General features: G+C 36.2%; 1 protein-coding gene across 1 annotated transcript in view; it reads left to right on the top strand.

Moving 5' to 3' along the window:
* Positions 1 to 22,479, top strand: part of OTOGL (otogelin like) — a 98,401-nt gene extending 75,922 nt beyond the window's left edge. Inside the window, exons 43-59 of the mRNA XM_075150518.1 lie at positions 769 to 983; positions 2,848 to 2,989; positions 3,331 to 3,516; positions 4,012 to 4,224; positions 5,109 to 5,213; positions 5,501 to 5,608; positions 5,980 to 6,081; positions 7,354 to 7,458; positions 7,549 to 7,589; positions 8,584 to 8,647; positions 9,625 to 9,803; positions 10,123 to 10,227; positions 10,799 to 10,918; positions 12,887 to 12,932; positions 14,799 to 14,870; positions 17,328 to 17,407; positions 19,971 to 22,479. Coding sequence (XP_075006619.1) covers positions 769 to 983; positions 2,848 to 2,989; positions 3,331 to 3,516; positions 4,012 to 4,224; positions 5,109 to 5,213; positions 5,501 to 5,608; positions 5,980 to 6,081; positions 7,354 to 7,458; positions 7,549 to 7,589; positions 8,584 to 8,647; positions 9,625 to 9,803; positions 10,123 to 10,227; positions 10,799 to 10,918; positions 12,887 to 12,932; positions 14,799 to 14,870; positions 17,328 to 17,407; positions 19,971 to 20,171 — 2,084 coding nt within the window. The 3' untranslated portion in view covers positions 20,172 to 22,479. The remainder of the gene's footprint in view (positions 1 to 768; positions 984 to 2,847; positions 2,990 to 3,330; positions 3,517 to 4,011; positions 4,225 to 5,108; positions 5,214 to 5,500; positions 5,609 to 5,979; positions 6,082 to 7,353; positions 7,459 to 7,548; positions 7,590 to 8,583; positions 8,648 to 9,624; positions 9,804 to 10,122; positions 10,228 to 10,798; positions 10,919 to 12,886; positions 12,933 to 14,798; positions 14,871 to 17,327; positions 17,408 to 19,970) is intronic.
* The last annotated feature ends 1,137 nt before the right edge of the window (positions 22,480 to 23,616 follow it).

Here is a 23,616-nt window from a genome sequence, read left to right on the forward strand (position 1 = left end):
AGGTCTTATGGTGTGGGTAGAAATGCAGAAGGAAAATGAAAAAAGGATATAGGAACTTTGGGATGTAAAACACTATTACGAAGATAAAAATTTTGGCATTAATGACTTATTATGTGCTTATAGGAAGTATATGTTTTCACTGACGAATTAACTGAATACATACAATAATGAATTCAGGTAGCAAATAGATACCTGAATTGGGGTGGGGTTTGGGTGGGGTGGTTTTTTCAGTGGTTTTGTATTAATAAATTGGTAAGAAAAGTATTTTCTCTAGAGAAAGCAATTTGTTCATCAAAAGATTCCTTTCGTAACTTCGGGCACTTAGAATGTTCAATTAAGTTTCCATACAGTGTCAAATCATCAGCGAAGTGTCGTTAATTTGAAAGCCATCTACATTTTCTCCCATGGAGCTGATTGCTATTCAGTAGGATGAGATCAGAATCTGGTGCCATGTCAGTGAATTTGCTACACTCAACAGCACATTTTTTGGTAGCAGTTTTTTTCAAAAGTTAATTCATTGTTGGGAAAAGTATCATTACTTGTATTGTATGATCTGCTTGTTTTGCTAAGCCAAACAAATCACAAGCAGAAATTTGGACACATAGCTGCTTTCATTTATAAATTCAGATGACCAAGTGATGATCAGGTGAGCCTGATCAGGTGAGCCTGATGCAACGTTAATCTTACCTTATCAAGTGCACTTTTCTCTCCCAAAGGAAGTAATATGACATGTTTGTTTGTGCTTTGAATGTGATGCTCTGTCTCCAGGGGCGTGTAATGGAGACCCTAGTGATGACTTGAAAATGCAAAACAGGACCATAATTACAAATATGGAGGAAATTGAAGTGTTCATTAGGAGTTGGGAAATTGAGAAATCACTTGATGTAACAACCAGGAGGCCAGTAAGAAACTGTACTGAAGATAACTGCACATACTGTATGGAATTGTTAAACAGAAGCATTTTCATTCCTTGTCACAAGAAAGTGAGTACAAAGATCAGAGAAATTCCAGGTGCAAATTAAATAAAAGATGTATAGTTAAGAAAAGAGTGAGACAGATATGCATGTTTTTTATGTTTTGCTTATTTGCATGAGTTGACAGCTGGCTGGGTGGCTTTAATACCTTTGTCATGTTGTCCATTGTAAACACACATCTACAGGATCCCTATGCTATTATGCTGTTTCTTAAATTATTGAGTAGGCAAAGCTCAAAGGAGGGACACCAGATCATCATCTCAACACAAATGCATTCCAAAAGAGTTATTTTTAATAAATGCTTGACACAGGTCACTAGAACTGAAAGCCTCATACTTCTGCTGCATACAACAGCAACTCATGCAGTTTGAGACTAATCTGATTAAAGAAATTTCTAGATAAACAGATTTTGCCATAGTCACTATCATGTTGACAATTTGGTAGCATTTCTTACAGAAATCGTTATCATTTGTTTCTGGGCCCTGTACTTTCCGCAGGGAATATAGCTGTAGCATGCAGCCTACCACTAGCGGTGGGTAGTGTAGCACAGCTGCTTCCTGGAATGGGAAATGAGGAAGCCCCAAATCTCTGTGGTCTGACATACTTTTCCCACTTAATTAAAAATAAAAAGGATTAATTACTCAAGTGGCCCTTTCTTTCTCAAATAGATGTGTCCAGATTCCTGATTCACTTCTTGCTGTTCTGCCTTTCCACCCTTGGTTTGTGTTGTGTTACTCGTCGGTTTTCATCACAGACAAATGCTGTTAAAGGTATTGCAGGCAGCTGAGCCCCTTCCTTCAAACTCCCAAGACCTCTCCTCACTTTCCCCAGGCAGAAAAAAAATGGAGGGAGTTCTTCTGGAAGGAAGGGGTTAAAGAGATTTTTTTAAAAAAAAAAAAAGATTAATAGGTATTTGCCACAGAAATTTGATGGGAGGGAGCAGTGGTAAGCAGTTTGGAATCAAGAAGGGAGAGTAGCACCAGTGGGTAGCAGGATGCTTTTCATAATTGTTTTAACATATCTCATTTTAAAATAATTAAAGGGAATCTAAATGGTCAGAACTCCTACTTCATATATGTTTCCAGGGGAACTCTCATAGCCTCAGATACAATGCAATTGCATCTTTTCCTGGTTTATAGCAAAACCTGACAGAGCATCAAAATTGCCAAGCACTTGGTTCATCCATTATGAAATTTGTTTTCTTTCATATACCTGATGGTGGTAGAGCCAGAGTGGATGGAGTGTATTGTGCGCTTCACAGGCGTGAAGCAACTGGACAAGGATAGGTAACGGAGTCGTCAGTGTAGTGAACTTTATGGCAGAAGTGAGCGAGTGCTTGAAGATTCGCTGAAACCACAGGGAGAGCTGGGCTGCAGCACAGCAGTGAACAAGCAGAATGAAACAAAAATCTGACTTTTTCCACCTTGTTATAAGCTTATGCAAATAAAAACAACAGAAATAAGAGAGGTTGGACCACCTGTATTTACACCCAGTAACGTAGGCTATTGGGTCCTATAGACACAGAAACAGAGCATTCAGTAATAATTCATTCACATCAGGAATTTATGGAAGATATAGCAGCAATGTTTAGCTGAGATTGTTGACTTCTAGCTGACAGGGCTAAACTGCAAAAGTTCTTGGAAGTAGTGTGACAGTCTCATTACGACTCTGTTCTGTGCCTACTAATGAACATAAAAAATTCTGGCAGTTTAAGTTTTGCAGAATGAGTGTTCTGAAATAAATGGTATTTTTTACTTAAGACACTGCTTGTGATTTTTTCCCTTGCAGCTGTATTATTTCTTGTAATTAATGATTTATTTTAACCACAGAAAGCTCTTCTACTTGTTAATTCTCAATTACAATATGTTCCTAGGTGTCACCACAGGAGTTTTGTGAGAAGATGTGGATCAACAGTACTTATTTTTGGAATTATGAGTGTGATGCACTTTCTGCATATGTGGCTTTATGCAACAAGCACAATATCTGCATTAAATGGAGGACACCTGATTACTGTTGTAAGCAGATAGCCATGTTCTATACCCCAATGCGGCTTTATATGGCTGCAGTGTTTAGTGATGAGTTAAAAATATATTTCTTTCTATTGTTATTGGAAGTACCATCTCATTCTATCACAGCATTAGTAAATCAGGGTAGAAGTTCTTAATATGTATGGTTTTAGTCAAAGTGTCATGAATCAGTTTTAACCTCGATTGAATTAGTTGCTTACCTAAAGTACGGTTGAAAACATAAAAGTATGCTTTCCATGATACACTCACTTGTTCTTACTACCTGTTTATCCAATGAAATCCTGAAAGAATAACAGCAGCACTCAATGTCCTGTTTTTATGACTTGCAGCATTGAGTTGTCCTGAGGGCAAGGAATACCAGCCTTGTGTACAACCCTGTGAAGCCAAGACATGCTTGAATAAATGGTTCTATGAAGATTCTCCCTGTTCCTATTTAAGGGAAGACTGTGTGTGTAAAAATGGCACTATTCTGCATAGAACAGACTCTGACCTCTGTATACCAGAAGAAAAATGTAGTAAGTGCAGCAGAACCGAGTGGTTTTGCAGATATGCTAATATTAACCGCAGCTCAGTGTAAGTCATGTTTAAGTTCTGTATCAGTCCTCAGTAAGTGGGATTCTGGTACAGCTCCCTTCAATAGAGCCCAGCTTTATCTCAAGCTACAGCAGTCTGTGCTTTCAGTTCACTTGGATTCAAGACCCAGTGCTGATGTACTTCTGCTGGGGAAAAATGATGGTCATTCTTCCGTAGCTCCCCTTTCTTTCCTGGAGTACTCAGGAAAGAATGAATAGTATGGGCAGGTTCTTTCCCTTGCACTCAGTATTTATTTTCACCCATAACGAAACATTTGTTCATTTGGTATTTTTAAGGTCACCATCTTTTCTTGGATTCCTTGATCATAATGCTCCACAGCGCTCTTATTTTATGCAATAATTTTATGCAATTCATAGTTGCTTAAAGGAAATGTGCACTCTCTACTTGTTGAAGGAATATAATGTTTTTTCTCTCAGCATGTACAGATAACAAAGGACAACCTCGCTCTGCTGGGGAGATCTGGAATGGGTCCATGAGAGGCTGTTGCATGTACAACTGTTTAGAAAATGGAAGTGTTGTTGCTGTAGAACCCGAATGCAACGAGGATCCATCACCAGTCTGTGAAAAGGAAGGGGAAGTTATCGTCCATGTCATCGAAGAAAGAGCTTGCTGTCCAAAGAAACTTTGTGGTATGTACCACACTTGTTTTCAGTTACAGAAGTATAAGGTAAATGCTTGACATTCACTGGCGGATGACAATCTTTAGACATGGTTCAAGATAACGCTTTTCAGAAGTCATTTTTAGCTACTTGAGGTTGGTTGGGCCAGCAAAGCAGTCTTCTTTTCTAAGAACTGACTCACTGAAATAATTTTTTTTTCTTAGAAGTCCACTAGTGAAACAAAACTTCTGTTAAAAATGAATTTTTAAGCTCTTGGGTGGAATTTAAAAGAAATTGATAAATACTAGATGATAGAAGTACCTTGGTAATTGGGGTAGTCATCAGAGCCTGTTTGCTTTTCTTATTAATGCTTTGGTGTCAAGAGCAGTATCCTCTGACCTACTGCTGCTTCCCAGAAGCAGTCTTCTGTGACCTGATCACTGAATACTGTCTAGCCATGGTTGTTAGAAAAAGGAATAAGCTTATTGCTCCTAAAATGTTAAGCAAAAAATACTTACTTCTTCATAACACCTTCAAGGAAAATGAGAAAAAATGGTCCAGCTGATATGGTGCTTTTGCTCATTAGTTAGATGCCTGTAACAGACACTGTCAATTTGTTTAGGGAATATTTTCACTGGGACATTTTAGCTGGCTTCATGTGTAGGAAGCATAGCAAGTAAATATCTGCCTTAAGAGGGATGTAACTGTGCTTGCACAGTGCCACATGAATGGAGCTATACCTGCCCTGGGTTGTGGTCGGAGGTCTACATGATGGTATGGAGTATGCTTTAAGCCGACTTGGGCTGCTCGTAGTTTCTGGATCTCTATACTGTATGGTATAAATATCTTGAGCTATAGGTCTTGCACTTTTATCTGTTCAAATATGTCAAAATTGATTGTTTTTTATCCCACAGAATGTAACATGTCATTGTGTGATGCCATTATTCCAACATGCAAACCCAATGAAAAATTAGTGGTAGGCTACCATGCCCTGTCCTGCTGCCCACAGTACCGATGTGGTAAGGGAAATACACAAACACAGTTACTGGGACATTTTCCACACTTGTATTATGTGTTGTAAGAAAATTTGCCTTACAAGTTGTTTTGGGACATTGTAAATAGCACCAGGCAATGAGGTCTTTTTTTTCACACTCTCCAATATTTTTGTGTGTTTTGTGTCACTTTTGATTTACAGTCAATTTGGGGTATTTTGTTTTACTAAGGAGATGAAGAATATCTTTTCTTTATCTTTTTAGAATTGTTCCTGGGACTCTTCTTTAAATACTGTTTATTTCACATCCTACAGAATGTGATCCTTCAGTTTGTTTCAATGCTTCCCAGCTGGACTGCAGAGAAGATCAATTTATTGTTGAAGCAAAACAGGAAGATCCCTGTTGTTTCTCTTATGTCTGTGGTAAGAAGCCTCTAATATTTTTATGGATAACTAAGGACTAGTTCAGTATTTACAAAAATAGTCTATAGTTCTAAACCTAATAACTTAAGCCAGGAATTCTTGGAGGGGTCAGTGGGACTTCATACAGGTCAGGCTGACTGGAGCATGAATTATTCTTGGGTTTTGGGATCTTTTATTTCCAACATAATTTTGAACATTATACTTGAACTTTGTTATGTTTTTATATTTGAATGTCAATCCATAAAAGCTCTGTTATCCAAGTAACAAACATAATATGACTTGTTACATAGTCTACTAAATAGAATTCACATGTGCTAACTTCTTAGTGTCTAAAACTTTGTAAATGTCTGATTTTTTTTTTTAAAATTTAGTTTGTGAGTCCTGTATTGAGCCTGTTCCCTTGTGTAATGAAGGGGAAATCCTCACTGTAGACCTGAATACCATACATTACTGTTGTCCTCACTACTACTGCGGTGAGTGTAACTGTTGCCAGTTCAATACGTTACCAAATTTAGTAAAAATAACAGACTGTGTGTGTGTGTGGAGATTTTTTTGATTCATCCTGTAGGGTGGGCTTCAGATAGACATGAAGAGATCTAAATGAAGGTGTCCGCATTTGAGTTAGGTTCAAAGATCTTGGTATACTCAGTGGTGGTTTAACCAACCCAGTCAATGGAGTCTGGAGAGGTTATTTAGTTCACCAGACAGTATATAGCTACTTTCAAGGTGATCTAAACACCGATATATTAATGTGGAACTGAATTCCATGCTTGGAGTATAAATATACAATTGTTCATATATTAAACCACCCGTAATAAAACAGCTTCCATGTTGTTCCTCTGTTGTACCATTCATTAGAGTTTAGGCAGTTTCTTTGCACTGCTAACTTTTAGGGGAAGGAGTAGGCCAACGGTTTCAAATACTGCTGGGTTGACTACTATTCAAACAATGAGCAGCCAGAAGAAAAATCTTTGCAGTGTAACATAGTCACTTAGCCTTCTAAAACACAGAAATTGTGTTGTATGTTCTTAATTAATGTCTATAAGTGTAACTGCTTAACTTAGATCAATGGGGTATTCCTGCATTAACTCTTGTCCTATTACAGTCTTTGGGTAATTTCAATTAATTAAATTATCTTCCAGTAAGTTTGGAGCTTAGTGATTTTTACTTCAGGTGGTTCCACATATTGGTCTTTTCCTTTTCCTAGTACTTGCACCCAGGTGAAAGTTTCTGCAAAGGCTTTTGTAACTGTTTTTGCCAACTTCTAGCAGCTAAAAAGTTAGCATGTGGTCTTTTTTCAGAGTCCCAGTAAGCCTCCTCTGATAAGACAGGCAAGTATTCTCTTATTACAGTCATCCCAGGAGGGCAGTTGCTCCCTGTTATCTTACAGAAACGTGCTGTACAACAAAGCTGAGATGAAAAAAAAGCATGTTTTTCCAAAAGCTGTGATTTTAGTTGTCTTTTGTACTTGTTATCAGCTTGAGTCACTCTGAACTAGGAATAATATTAAATGATTGCTGTGTGATGTTTTCTGAAAATTTAAACTTGTTCTAAGGCAACTAAAAGCACTTTTTAAAATCTTGGTTTATTTTTCAGTTCCAAGTACAATTGAGATGCTTAAGAACACAATGAAAATTTATTAAAAATGTCATTATTTTTAGAATAGTTTATCAAGAGAAATACAAGCTGGAAAAATCAAAGGAAATTTGAGTAAATTCTCACACCTGTCTTTTCCCCCCATTTAGTTTGCGATGAAAATCTTTGTTCTGAGCCTCCTATGAGTTGCACAGATGACATGACACTTGTGAAGGAAAAAATACCTGGGCAGTGTTGTCCAGAATGGCACTGTGGTAATCATTACTTTATTCCTTAGTCACTGCTGTTAACAAGAGCTAACAATTAGCTAACTGACTGATATGCTTTTCTTGTTCTCTTCTCAGAATGTAGCTGTGAAAACGCTACGATGCTGACCTGTAAATTGGTAAGCACTGTCCTTTAGATATTTTTATTAATGGTGTTCAGCCCTCTTACTCCTCCCTTTCCATTCCTTGTTTCAATTAGTTGTAAAGGGTGATAAGGCTGAAGAGGGACAGGCTGGGACTCTGCCTCCCAGTCCCCAGCTCAAGCATGTAACTCCATCAAGTTTCTGCACAGTGTTGTCAACATTTCCCTGGGGAAATTTTACTTTGTGTGTTTTAAGATGTCAAAAGAAGAAAAGCAACTGTAATATTATTCTGTTCAGTGTTGACTCAAAACAATAGCTGGGAAGTTTTTCCACTTAAATAATTCCTAATTGGTTTTAATAATTAATGAGGAATGAGCTTTATGATCATATGTATCATATGGAGAAATGTGTTATTTTGTTAATCATTTATGCTTTTGATAAAAATGATTTAACGTTATTGAATTTAGCCAATATGAGAAGTCATAAATATTTTGCTCCTCACATACTTTCTTGTAATAGGGACTGTGATCTGGAAAATAATTATGAGTGAATGTTCAAACTCCCATTATTACCATAGTGACAGGGGTATTTTCCCTGTCAAATGCCTGTAGCTTGTCCTTCTCTTCCCCTTCTGTGAAGACTGCATAATGTAAAGCCTAAATAGGAGTTGCAAATTTCAATAGTTTTCACCTATCTTTTCGAAGAAAATTCATAGAAGGCAGCCTTTTGCTAATATGTTTATTATTGAAATAGCTTTGTATCTCAGGAAAAATTGCTGTTTAGCCACTTTGCTGTTTACATGCATTCCTAGAGAAAATGAAGTGCTTTGCTCCTGTTTAAAGAGATAAATACATTGAATAACTCTGAACGTGCTACTGTTTCTTGAGTACATTGCAATTTTTCTCTTTTATGAAAGCAGGGGTGGAAGTGATGAAAAGTAGTATTTTACATTTTTAGAGAAAAAATGTGTGTTTAGCACTACATTTAATTGTGCATGACTTTGCAAACTCTTTTATCTTTTTATACTCAGGGAGAAGTTAAAAAAATAGATAGTAGCATTTCCAGTACTTGTGGATGCACTCACTACTCTTGTGGTAACTTTTTCATATTCCTATCTGTTTTGTTTTAGTTTTCAGTAAAATGGACATGCAAAAAAAAGCAGAAATAGGACCATAATAACCTTCTCAAACGTAACCACTCTTTCATCTTGATTTTACATTACATTTAAGTTATGCAATTATGCTCTCTTTTCTGAATGTGATGCTTTGTCTGCTAATCCATCCATTTTGTGTCTGTTCTGGCGGGGCGTACGAGTGTCGTAAAACTGCCCATGCTTTCAGAGACAGGTACTGTCTCTCTGCTGAGAGGCAGATAGGAAGCAGGTTGTGAACCTTAGCTGAGTGTGAGCGGACTGTGAGTGGACTCCTAGTCCACTATTGAGCACAAATGAGATAACATCTCACACCAGAGCAACAGACCTGTCCAGCCAGCAAGAGGGTAGGTGCCCAGTCTTAAGATCAAACCTCTGCTCCCTCCCCTCACTCAGCTAGCCCGTGTGTGCTGGATTTCAGCTGTCCTGTGCATGGGGGTGCTTGAGGCATGCTGCAATCCTGACTGCAGCCCAGGCTAAACTGCCTCTGGGAGCAAAGCACACACTTACAGTGCAGCTTGAGCATATTACTGTCCCACAGGTAATTGTAGATATATTATTTTAGTTGACAGAAAGGCTACATTTTGTGATGTACAGAATATTCATATAGTGTACTTAGCCCAATGTTAAATATTAGAACTCTTTAAAAAATAAGAACAATAGATGATTTTTTTTTTTACTTCCATAGAAGCAACACTATCAATTTTAGGCAGTTTTGCATGTTTCAGCATTTTCTTAAGCTGAATTATACCTCCTCCCCGCTTGGTTTGGTAATTAAAACCACAAACCAATCAAACCTAAAAGTTAGAAAACTTTTGCAGAGCATAGGACTTTGCCCTACTTTTGTCTTCACAGCTATTCTGTTAATTTGCTTGATGAATTTTTCTTTCCTCTGGTAACATTTATTTATTTTGGTATTAGAGAAGGATGATGTGTGCATCTTCCAAGAGGTCACAGTACTGAATCCTGGACAGTCAGTGATTCAGTACTTGGACGGAGACCTTTGTTACACTGTACAGTGTTTACAAGAAAAAGATCAGAACACAGGATACAATGCCATGCATTTTACAATGGTGAACTGTTCCCAGCAATGTGAAGCTGTGAGTATTGTTAAAATACAGGAATGATGCTATTTGTGAGCACAACTACACAATCAGGATAGAAGTCAAAGTGAAGACTTTTGCTAGTCCTGTTTGCTCAGCAAGAACTTGAGAACTTAACAGTGATGATGTGTATCTTGTGTCCCCGGGATTAATTTGAGAGGCAATTTCTAGTAGCATACGTAAACATAACTATCCATCCATCCACCTGCATATTGTTTCTTTTGGTATTTGTAGTTTCAGAAATCAATGAATTTTCATATACTCTATGTTTAAAAAATACTTGTTTTTTTCTTTTTTTGCTCTCCTTTCCTTCCAGCATCAAATATATATGCCTTCCTCCAGTCACCATACTTGTTGTGGCACCTGTCAAAACGTGTCCTGCTCTTTTCATACTGAGAATGGAACACTAATTGTGTATGAGGTAAGTGCATCTGGACAGAGATAAAAAATAACTATAATGATATGATAAAGAGGTGTCTGACAGTCACTTCTTAGTTAACTCATGCTGTGATTCTTGCTTCATACCTCCTTACTGCTGGTTATGCACTCAGGGACTATTTATGGTATATGATAGGAAAAAAGTGTGTTTATTTAAAGACCTGCCATTTCACACTAGGTGAATACCTTATTTCATTTGGTTGTAGTATTTTCTACAAAGATATATGAATGTCATAATTTACTTAAGTCTGGATATGCTCTAAGTGCAGGGTAGGGTTCAAATTGGCCATGACTTGGTTCATGCTTCCTATTGCTCCTGAAGCAAAAGAAACTATCAGACTTTTTTCCTGGTGCAGAGCCCTTCCATTCTGCGCTAGGACACCCATGCTGAGCAGCTTGCTGGAGAGTAGAGCCGCCTATGGGTGGTCTGCAACAAACTTTCCACTCCAGTAGGTACTACAGCATGAGGGCACCGCTTTTACAGACATTTGGGTTTGCAGATAAAGCTGAAGTGTTTTGTCTTTCCTGACAATGGTTTTGTTTTATATATTCAGGAAGGAAGCACCTGGAGCTCCAACTGCACCAACTACAAGTGTGCAAAGACTGCTGCGGGGGCCATCATACTGGGATCGAGTGTTGTCTGCCCCCCTTTTAATGATACTGAGTGTACAAAGGTTTGTATTTTGGGTGAGGTAAGTGACAATAACTGATCTAGAGTTTGGCTTACACTTGATAACCGTGCATACCCTCATGCACTTTCTTTAAACTAAAAAAGTGGTAAGTAAAAACATGTAAGCGAGTTTACAGTCTTGTTTTCTATGTTCCTGTTTGCTTTTTGACTGACTAAATATCTGTGAGGAGTATGAAAGTTTGTTTTGGGTCTCAATGATGACTGATTTTAAAGTATTGTGGAATTGGAATAACACTTGAGATACTACTATATAAAGTGCTAATCACTATGTCTTTCTTTAGTTTGGAATAACACTTTGCCAAGTTTGTAGTACACATACACTAAATAAATTGGATCAACCAATTCAGAAATGCTGCATATAAAAGTGGATTATATTAAAAATTCCTTAAGCTGTGGAAAGAGTAGAAAGATGACAGAATATATAAAAACTTTATTAACTCTTAAAGTAAACTCTGTATAACACAACAAAAAATCTCTATCATACATGAAAGGGTATCTACCTACATCATATACCTAAAAATGTAAATTTGGCATACCCACATAAACTGGTTTGAAGGATGTGGATTCTTCATGTACATTACATATTTGTTTATAATTTTAATTTCTAATTTAATAGTTCTCTAACTTTATAATACTTCTTATAATTCTTCACTTGCAGTACACCATATATTTAATATAAGCTACGAATAATAATAAAATAAATATACTGTAGAGAGGGTAAGTACCATTGCTGCCTTGACTACAGATTATAAATTTAGCATAAGTCCTACTTATCCACTGCATTTGTTTAAATAAGTCCTTATTTCTTCCAATCTTGAAAAAGGTATACTATCTTAAATTAATGCCTGTTCTACTTTGACTTTATGCTCGAGTTTCTTCCTTGGAACCCTTTTGTCACTATCTATTAGGATCTTTCCTTAGTAATAATGGTCAAGTTTTTAAAGAATGGAGCCCTAAAATTAACTTCCTGAATCAGTCTGACCTGTTTTTCAGAGATGTTGAGCGTTGACTTGAACCAGTAGCCGAGGAGAAAGCTCTTCTGACAGGCAGCTCAGGATAATTTAGGAATATGGATTTAAGAAGCTGAGTTTAAGTGCTCATTTAAGAAGTTCTTGAACAACTTATTCAGTAATTTTTCTGTAATGAGATAAAAAATGCATGCTAGCATGAAAAGATGGAAATTAAAAAATGTCTTTTGTCTATTCTTATCGTAAGAGTGCTATTTATGTTCAGTTGTGTGCTTGATATGCAGTTCTGGGCTATGCACTAAAATTGTGGGCGCGTGTTTCTTGCTTGCACCCATTCTGACAGATTCTGACAGCCTCTCTCTCATACTCTCTTTTAATTTCCAAAGGACATTTTCTTCACTGTCATTTTTACTTTCTAGCTAACAAGCAACTTTAGAAGAAACCAGTAACAAAGACTACAATTGAGAAAAAGAATTGAGCACACCAATGGTTCTAAAATTCTGCAGTTAATGTTCTCTTTCAAAAATGTGTATATATACATATATATATTTAATGTTGCAAAGAGCTACTTACTAGGTATGAATTTGCTCCTTGGCATACGATCAGTGTAAATCCTTTTACATCATCAGCAAAGTTGCATACATGAATTTTTTAAACTATCCTCATAACTCTCAGTGGTGGGGAAATAGATGGTAGTGGATGATATAAAAAGATGCTTATAGAAACTAAGTGGCTTATTCAAAGGAGACTAGATCAGATCACATAAGCAGTGAGTTTAATAAGAGTTCATTTTCAATGCCAAAGGCTGTAAAGAATTTGTGAACCAAACCTTCAGTTGATACATATCTGTGTAATTCTCTTGATTTCAGTGATACTATTTTTTATTATTTGGACTTCTTTAAAACACAGAATGTCTTGGAGATACAATTCACCTTTGCATTGGGCACAGTCTTTTGTGATATATTCTCCTCTTATTTTCCTAGAACGGAGGAATTGTGCAGACGTATAATGATGGCTGCTGCAAGACCTGTAAGTGATGAAGGCTGCAATATGTGCTGGTTTGGCTTTGGTTTTTTAACCTCAGTTGCTGGGACATAAAGAAGGAAAAAGCATGCAGTCCCCCAACAAATCACTCAAAATTGTTATAGTTACCTAACTACTCCTATTAAAAGGTCTTGCTTCATTTGGCTGCTGACTTGGTGATTTTTAACATTATTGTTCTGGAGTATAACCAAATCTCTCCAAATATAACCTGTGGAAGATGAAAAGTTATCTCGATTAAAATAATGAAAACATTCTCTTTATTGCTAAGCTGACTCTAAAATATTGCCTATATGATTTTCACCATAAAAGATAAGGATTTTCCCACCTAAAATTGATTCCTAATTTGATGACATTTTGAAATACATCTCCAAATTTACCAATTTATTCTGTACCATTAGTATGTATTTTCTAGGGCCAAAATACTGGAATTATACTGTTTTTGTTTTAAATCCCAAATGAGGAAAAGTTATAGTAATACTGATGTTAGCAACGATTATATAAAATTGACTTTTTAATATCTGGGAATACATTCACATTTTCTGAGTGTGTAACTTTAAAATATGATGAATTGTGATGCAAGCTTATATAAAGGTTTCATAATTTATGCAATTTTAAAAGTCAATTGAGAACAAACTGATTTTCTCTGCAGTTTTGACTAGGAAAGGTTTTATTATCAAGGAATATAATTATGTATACATAAAAATAAAAGACACTTGTGTAAAACTAATTGTGTAGAGCAAGAACTTACTGAATGCCACAGAAAATCCTCACCCCTCTTTTTTGCCTTTTTTGTGTTCAACATTAGAGTTAAAATAGATAAGCAAATTAGTCTTTGGAATTTTTTTAGACAAACCTTTACTTAATAATATTGAATAGGAAGTCACAGACTTATAACTATATATTGCACAGTTATTAAATCAAATTCAGAAGTGCAATGTATTATAAATAATTTGGCGATATAAGGGGAAATATTCATATTTATCAAATACAAAACAATACTCAAGTTATGCAAAGCTTTGAAAGTGAGCTGCAAATATGCTGTTTTATTGTATCCAAAACATAGAAAATAAAAGCTATTTTAATACAACAGAATACTTTTTTTTTTAAATGAGAATCAGCAGAGAAAAATAACACACCAGAATTGTGCTAAAATCTTATTAATCAATATTCTTTCTCTAATGAGATAAGCTATGTTGAAAAATATTTAACTAAACCCCCCCAAATTAGGTTGGGTTTATTTAGAAAATTAGTCTAAAGAATTAATGCCTACTGGTTTTCTGTTGACCAGGAAGATTTATAATTTTGGCCGTATTCTGTGGCCCCAGGAAAGGCATCGTTATACTTCAGAAATACTTGCTGAGGTGGCTGCTAAAAAACCAGATATAATTCATACAATTATATGCTTTTTTATTTTTATTTTGTTTTATTTTTAACTAAAAGCATGTGCCCTGTGGTGAAGCAGTTAAAAAGAGTACTTATAAATAGAGCTTGCAACACCTTGGGGTTTTAATGGGAACAAATAATCTTTCTGAAAGCGCGTGATTCAATGCATGCAAAGTGAGTGCATATATTTAATTCTTACCTTGCCATAGAGAGACTCATTGCAAAGTTTGGTTTGCAAGGAAGCATCATTCCAGTTTTGTGTTAACCAGGAGAGTAATAAAGTTTAGGCCATCTTTAGTGAGACTTGAAGCAGCTGCGGAGTTTCTAAATTCGGAAGGCTAACAGGAAAGCTCATCACCTTTTGCTAAAAGAAAAATTGCAGTTGGCAGTGTAAGAATTAATGAAATGTCATTTATATAAAAATGTTTTTATTTCATGAGAAACTTCTATTCCTAATGATTCTGCCAGGTTCTGGATTGGGTCTATTACCCTTTGCCATTAGTCCAGTAGTGCCTACTGATAGTATTAATTGTGAACCAGGTATTATTTTTAATAATGTATTTTCTTTTTTTTTAATGAATAGTGTAAGCACTGCTTGATATGCGCGAATGGCTGTCATCACCATTTAATGTTACCATGCAGTTAATGGTATTGGGCCTAATACTGAGAGATGCTGATCCCCTGTTGACCTCCCCAGATCAGTGGTTTTCTAAAGCCTGGTTAGGGTTCACTGCTCAGCACCTGTCAGAATTAGGTTCATCCATTTATGGTATATGCTGCTGATGGTTCTTCCTCCTGTTCATTTCTGAAATTGGTTTTAATATGTGAACTTACTGTACAGGGTAGTTGTAATAAGAAATGTTACTTTAAATAACATCATCATCCTGAATACTGTTACCAAGAGATTCTAAATCTGATAGCAGGTCTCTGAATTTAATGATTGAACTGTTTTTCCTTAAAATAGAGCAAGAGTGTGCATTACTGCCTGGTCTCACCTTTGCAGATATGGATTTATGCTGTATTTCTTCTCTGTCACAAATAACATGTTTTACAAAGTTATGAAAATGTTGGGGGAGGGGGAAACATACAATTCAACTATACATTAATAAATACTTTTTACACCAGAAATTACAGAATGTTACAGAACTGTTGCATTATGATCACAATTCTTTGTTTTTAAGGATAGGTAAGTCACAGAAACTCCTTACTCAAATAAGGAGTGAGTAAAAAAAGCACACCTGATACTGAATGCAGATCTTCTTGGCAGTTGAAGGTGGGAGGGATAAAAGTATAGCAGCAGAGTTTTCATTAGACATCAGGACCTTATATGCTGAAATATCATAGAATCATAGAATCATAGAATCATACAGGTTGGAAAAGACCTCTAAGATCATCATGTCCAACCGTCAACCCAACACACCATGCCCACTACACCATGTCCCTAAGGGCCTCATCTACACGTCTTTTAAATACCTCCAGGGATGGTGACTCAACCACTTCCCTGGGCAGCCTGTTCCAAGGCCTGACCACTCTGTCAGTAAAGAAATTTCTCCTAATGTTCAATCTAAACCTCCCTTGGTGCAACTTGAGGCCATTTCCTCTTGTCCTATCGCTAGTTACTTGGCAGAAGAGACCAAGATCTCTCTCTCTATATGACTTGTAGAAGTACACCGATTGCGTTGTCTACACATATTCATGCTGGCAAGTGCTTTCTGATGGAAGTATCACAGGACTTCCTTTTCTTAAGTGTTGCTGAGGAAGGAAAACCAAGATGCTGTAGGCTAACAGCTTCGATCGTACAGTGATCTGCTAATTCAGTAACAGAATCCTGTTTGATCCTGCAATGCGCAGGTTAAAATCTAGCTGTACTCTGCAGCCAGGCTAATTTTTAAATACCCATTGGAGCTATGGTTGCAGAATATCTCCATTACTCAAAGCTCATTTATCTTGTAAAAGTGCTCACAAGCTTCTGGGGAACAGAAAAGTTGTTCTTTTTGTGTACACCCAACCATGAAGGCATGTGCTGGAGGTGGAAAAACCCTGCTGAATAGTGCTTATTATTTTGTAGGCTGGATGTCCAGAACGGTTGCGTAGCAAAACTAATAGATGATTTTGACAGGTAGTGAAATAGGAGATCTAAATAACTGCTGTTACACAGATAGTAATAACAGTCTGATATGGAGTGCAGCGTGAAAGATTGTCCGTTCAATTGTTTCACTATTATATTATGATTTTTACTATGTTAAAAATGTCTTTGCACTCTACATCTTTATTTTTCAAATAAAAGAAAAAACCTCCTACCAGTATCTCCCAGAATGTACTTAAAAATGCAGTATTTCCCTAATCTAGATCCGTATGCCGACTCAGTGCTACATGCTTCAGTTCAGTTCAGTTGGTGGTAAAAACTGCACCATATTTAGCAAATACATGCACCTCTCTCTTTCAAAGCTTCCTTGAAGGACATCTTTCTCAAAATATATTGAAATTATATAGTCCTACTTAAATTTTAAATATTCAAAATAGCATCAAGGTTGTAATAACATTCACAGCTTTACCTTCTCAAATGCTAAGTTCTGAAAATTTTCTAAAATGCAGAATCAAAATCTTATTTACATTCAATATTCCTATTAAAACAGAATTAATTCTAATACTATTCAAAAATATCTTTTTTCTAATTGCTTATATTTGTCTTACCATATGTGCAATTTAAAATCATATTAATATTTTAATATTTATAAAACCTGTGTAGCTTAATGGGCCAGCTGATGCCTCACATGTGCCAGCTATAAAATCTATAATTCTGCATGGGAAGTATTTATTAATATATGAGATTTTTTTTCTAAAAAATTATTTAATTATGGAAGTAATAGTTTCAGTGTGTACATCAATGAAAACAAAGTATAATTATTAAAATTATTTTAATAGTTTTACTTTTTTAGTAGCAAATACAGTACAAAAAGTGTATTGATTCAGTATGCATTTTTTATATTTTATCAGGCAAAAAGGAAGAAAGGATTTGCCAGAAAATGACAATCAGGACAACCATAAGAAAAAATGATTGTATAAGTCAAAGCCCGGTAAGCATAAAAGACCTGTGTTTGATGCCGGGCCTATGGCATACCAAATCAAGTATTAAGAAGTGGGTAATAGCTACCAACAAGCAACAAAAAATGCTGCTATCTTCTCAAAAGCAGACCTTTGACCCTAGGAATGTTATCCTACTCATAAATGGAGTAAAATTAACTGTTGCTATGGCTGAAAGACTGAGCCCTCCTACCTGGAAAAACATCTGGCTTCAAATGAAAAGTACACAGCATAATTGCTTGTAACTAACAAAGGCATTGAACTCTTCACCGTGAAATAACATCCCACTCTAAAAGAGGAGTAGAAATGCTTCCACTTGGGATGTGATGGAAACACTGCTGCATTCCTCTTCACAGACCTTTACTCTCTGGGTGTCTTCTCCTCCACATAGCATGAGTCTCCACATCATAAATTCATGATCCCATTTATTTATGGGTCTGCTTAAGACATCTTATTTCTCAGCTTTGGTGTAGCCCCACCTACAAAACCCAGGACATGTCCGAGCAGCAAATGTGCTTCTCATGTAGCACTTAAAGGAGAAGCAATCGACACGATATCTTGAGACTTCCAAAAGGCCCCTGGTAAGATTCTGTTGAAGAACCTAAATAGTCATAAGGGAAGAGGCAAAATATCATCACAAATTGAAAGCTGAGCAGGTTAATTTCCATCCTGATAGAAGGTTAACAGTGACATGCCCAAAGGTTAATAGTAGAAGTAAGAGTGTGATATATTTATTTTGTTTTAGAAGCAGGGTTGGTAATGAGGGAGTATGAGTATGTAGATGAAACTACAGTTATTTGCCATAGGGAAGAGGAGAGAAGACTGCGAAGAGCTTCACAGTTACTTCAACAACATAGGTTAAGGGACAGCAATATGACAACATAAAGACTGACTAAAGCAAAGAATATTAAAAAGAAAGATTTAGTCAAACCTCAAGTTTTTTAAGCTAGCTGAAAAGGACCTTGCCCTTGTATCCAGTTCTGTGAAAACCTCTGTTAAATGCTCTCCTGCAGACAGAAAGGCTAACTAAGAGTGATGACATTTAGCGAATAGGATAGGGAGTGGAAACAAACTCATTCTAGTGTCTCTTACGAGCCCATGGTAAGAGTACTATTGAGGGTGCTCTGTGCAGTTATGGCCCCTCTACATTGCTGCAGAACTAGAGAGGGTTCAGAGAGGAGCAACAAGAATGTCGGCCAGGTCATTCCATGAATGGCACGACAAATGAAGCCTTCTTTTTTATGACTTTCTATTGTAGATTCTTTATCCTTCCTTCCCCCTCTACTCACCTTCCAAAAAGACCTATCCCCATCCCACCTCTTCTGTATTACAACCCCCTTTCCCCAGTATCTTCTTGTTCCCCATTTCCTTGATGGCTGCCCACCCTTCCCACAGTCCAGATTCCCTTACCCTTCACCCAGAAGTACCTCCAGATTTTCATGTCCTCAAAATCTCTATTAATACCCTTAGCTCCACTTCCTTTCCTCTCCAGCTCCCCCACTGCAGACCCCCTGGCAGTTTATTTCAATCGCGCGATTTTGGCCCATCAAATGGTGGTATCTGCTGTGGCTGGTTTGGAACCGCATACGTGTTCTTTGGCCACATTAATGCTGTCAAACTTTGGACAGGGCTGAGTATGATTACATTTAATTAATTAATAACTGAGATTATTAGTGCTTCAGACAAGGTCTTTTTTTTCTCGTCAAATTCAGGAAAGCTGTAAGAGTAATCTTTTGCTCTAATATGTTTGGATATGGCCCATTTGTTCACAAGCTGTTTGGAAGGGAGTGGATCAAAGCATCTTTCATATGCCTCACTTGCATAAGAAATCAGATTTAAAACTACCACAAAAAGAACTAGATCTAGTATGGCGATTGTCGATTTCCCAGCATATCAACTCTGCTTAAGTTTTAATTAAAAAGTATCAATTTATTTTCTGTCAGACTCTTCACACAATGTAATAGTGAGAGAAAGCTTTGCTCTGCTGAAGTCTAGAGCACAAATAATTTTACAGCCAGTCTCTGCCCTTGCTGGTTTGTTACAGCATCTACTTTTTGAATATATTTGTTACAGTGATAACACACTAATATTGGTGTGCCCTTAGTCACAAGCAGTATGAATAAGAAAGGGAAAAGCTTTTGTACTGATATGCTTTTCCTCTTGAACCTTCAAGGAGAAGGATAGACTTTCCTTCATTTTGCTTACAAGAATTTAACTTTGCAGCAGGGAACACGAAAAGAACGTGAATTTATCTACGCTCTTTTGAAGTTATTAATTTGTAAACTAGGATTTTGATTTTGGTATCCACAGCACAACGTTTTGCTCAAGGTTAAGACAGAATACACGATTAAACAACCAAAAAAAAGTTTAATTAAAAAAAAATTATTAAAAATGTGTCTACACTTAGGATGAATGAATTTTAGAAGACAAAATAGTTTTTAAGACCAGGGTCCTCTTCAAATGTAAAAATGGGTTTTAATCACAAAGAAGGTTGAAATGTCATGTTTTTATAACAAAATCTGAGATGTCTAACTTCAGTTCTTCTTTTACTTATAGATAAATGTGGCTTCTTGTGATGGAAAATGCCCATCTGCAACAATTTTCAATGTCAATATTGACAGCCATTTAAGATTCTGTAAATGTTGTCGAGAAAATGGAACACGTAATCTGACTGTGCCACTACGCTGCTCAGGAAATGGCACTGAAATTATGTATGTCATTCAAGAGCCTATAGACTGCTCATGCCAATGGAACTGAACATTACTGTGGATACGATTTCATCTGAAGAATTAAAATGACTTTCCTTTCCTTTCCTACCAGGCTCTATTTTCTGACCTTGGATGGCTATAGCACTCTGCAGGAAAAAAAAAAAAATGTCCTCAATTATGCTTTCTAATGTAACTTTTCACAAGTTTAGTAAAGATGATGTTGTTCATTGTTCTTCAAATTCTCTTTTTAAATATTGGCATGTATAGAAAGAAAAATATAAATCCTTTTGAACAGAATATAATTTAGCCATCATTTACTTCTACCCAGTGGCTTTCCGATGAGCTGTTGAAATCTGGTTAACGTCTGTGTTTCCAGTGTTTTAAAATTTAGGATTGTGGCTACCTATGAAAGTTCAGAATTTCTCAGTGGTTCTTTTCCTTTTACTTAGAAACTTCCGGTTAAGAACCATCACTGGTCCCATGTTTAAATGGGAAAGAAGCATATTAGAGAGAATATGAGAATGACTGAATTAATTTATTAAAAAAATAGCAGGTTCAACTGAAACTTTTTTAATCTTGCTGAAAGGTCTATCTTTTGTCCATTAAGCTGTTGTCAATGACTGGACTCTGCTTACGCTGTAAGTTACTGAGAAGCACCACAACCCTGGTCTGTAAGTACCTGTAGTAAATCTCCAGAGCATATAAGAGAATCATAACAATGTCTTTAAACCTTTGACATTTTTTAATTTTGATATATATTATAAATATGAAGCATGACTGGGCAAAGGCTGAAGAGCTCAAGCTTTTGTGCCTTTATTAAAAATATCTAAAAGCTGTTTCTGATATGAAGGAATCTATTTTATACGCATTTTTCAGTTTTCACAAATAAGAAATTGGCTGTCTACTAGCTGTACAATGAGATTCTAGATACGTATAAATTTATTTAAAAAACAGGATAATGCACGTTTTAACTATTCATAATAAGTTTCTTCCTTTTTTTTCCAATTTGAAGATTTGTGTTCACTATAATTTTATTAAATACCTAAAAATTGTGGTGTTTTTTTTTTAAATATTGAGATTTGGACTATTGATTGAATTTAGGATTCATGAGTATTGAGTCCAGGAAAAAAAATGCAAGTAAAAGATATGTTTCAAAGGACTTACGTGAGCTATTCATGTTCAATCAGGCTGTGAATGCCCATGATTCAGCATCTTAAGCTGAAATGCTCTCCCTTTTATTAAATATTATCTTAAAAGCTAAGGATACAATTTTAGGTTTGTTTTTAGAAGATTACTTTGCTTTATAAACTTTAAAACTGAATGAAACTGGTTTAAATCATGACAGTGGGAGTTTTGCCATTGACCTCAGTGTGGCCAGTATTTTCGTTATCATGGAAATTGTTTCAGAATTAAAAATCTTGTCTAAAAGTCTGAAAAGTTTTTGACAAACAGTTTTTATTTCAAGGTGTCATAATTTAATTACAAAATGGTTGGATTATCACATTGGTTTATACAATGAAAAATAAGCAATATAAAATTTAAAAAACTTAAAATCCAAGGCTTTTTTGCTACTTTGTGTGACATATCTTTAAACTTTTGCTGTATTCAATTTGATGGCTTATAAAGAAAAATAGCAGTGAAATCTGTTTTTACTAACAAGACTGTCATCTACTCATCCATCTCCTTAAAAATAGTAACTTGGTTTAAAAATTAAAGAACAATCCATTGTATTATCAGTAAAATATTTAACCATTATAAAGAAATAGTGATCACTTAGTGATCAAAATAAAGTGCTCTTCTGAGAAAGCATATGCTTCATTTACACATTTTTATGATTTGTATGGCAGGTATTTCAAGTTGTTATATACTAGGGCCTGGAACCAAAATATTCTCTGATATTGCTGTCAGAATTTGTGTCAAGAAACTTTTCATGCAGGCTAGAAATGGAAATTACATCATAGTCATAGCCATAAAGTTTGTGTACTCATACAGCAAATTAAAAGGACAAATTTAAAAGAAAAATACATCCTTAGAGCCTTTTGATTTATTAACACAGAGATAGGAATCCTATATTTGCATTAAGAGAATTTGGCCCAAAACTTCTTAATTAATTTAGCATTTGATAAATTACTTAAGGAAGCTCCCACAAGATAGCATTTTTCCATATAATGACCGAACACTTGATATATTTTGATTGAACAGCTGTGCTTTTTATAAGCAATGTGCTTTTGTGAGATTTAGAACTGTATTTGTAATTAAAGAGAAATTAATAAACGTTGTTTTGCAGAATGCTAATAAATCAGTGTTGATGCAAAATCTTAGACAAACCTGGAAATTAAAAGCAGCTATAGTTAAAATTAACCCCATGATAACCTGTAATAGGAAAAATGGAAATAAAAGATCTTTTTCCCACTCACCCAGTTTGTTTTTTTTAAGTGCAACAATCAATAGGAACCGTGTCAGGATCCTCCCTGACGCCCACAGCAAAATCTTACATCTTCAGTGGAGCTGGATATGGTCTAAGATTGCCTTCCATTTTACAATTAAACTTCAAATTCAGACTGTTCTGGCCTGGTCAGAAAGCGAACATCCATTAAAACTTGTGAACCATTTTCTGGACAGCCATCCCACCCTCATTACCTCCATGAAGGTGACATTGGCATAATGTGGTATGTTTTATATAATGTGAACTAGCCCTCGCAGTCCTTGCAATGGACAGAAGGTTTGAATGAGCCTGCAGTGGGGCAGGACTGTTCTGCTCCAAATGTCCCCTCAGTTTGTAACTTAAATATAAATGTAGATGCAGTTCTGTCTCGGTTTCCTCATCTCTCTTCAACTCTGCATTCCTGCCTCAACCCCAGCCTCGAATTGCGTGTAACGCTGTTTGCGCAGGCTTCTTGTGAGCTGATTTGGAAAGCTGATCCAACTCAAACCTAACCTAGTTAAATACCAAAATTAATTAGTTTGTTTATTATTGACTAAAAGAGCTTTAATACCCACAGAGTTCCCTCCCTTCTACACCCTCTGAAACTAAGACTCGAATAAGTTCTACTCCCCTAAAAGAAAGGCTGGGAGTGCATGCCTCTCTCGAACTCCCACGCTGCCACTGGGAAATGCGAGGAGCTGGGGAGAAGCTGTGTGCATGACCGAGCGCACGCCCCACGCTGCAGTCCTGCCGTGCCCGGTCATCTCCCCCATTTGTAGCCGGTTGCACCTGTCCTTCATTCCTCCACTTCCGCTGCTCCGTTCTCCTACTTGTGCTTGCGAAAGGAATTCCACAATATAAGGGCTTACCCATAAAACTATACACATTTTTTTAGGGATTAATGTAAATATACCTCTATACTTAGATTGTAACTGAATATGCCTCTATAAAATAGTAAGGCTTTGGCCATATTATTTATAATATTTGACTTTTATAATTCCACTGCCTTATTACCAGGTCATTTGTTACGACCAATTCTTGCCCCAATATGCAATTAGAATTTGAAGCC

The sequence above is a fragment of the Calonectris borealis genome, chromosome 1, assembly GCF_964195595.1.
Source record: "Calonectris borealis chromosome 1, bCalBor7.hap1.2, whole genome shotgun sequence".
Classification (NCBI taxonomy): domain Eukaryota; kingdom Metazoa; phylum Chordata; class Aves; order Procellariiformes; family Procellariidae; genus Calonectris; species Calonectris borealis.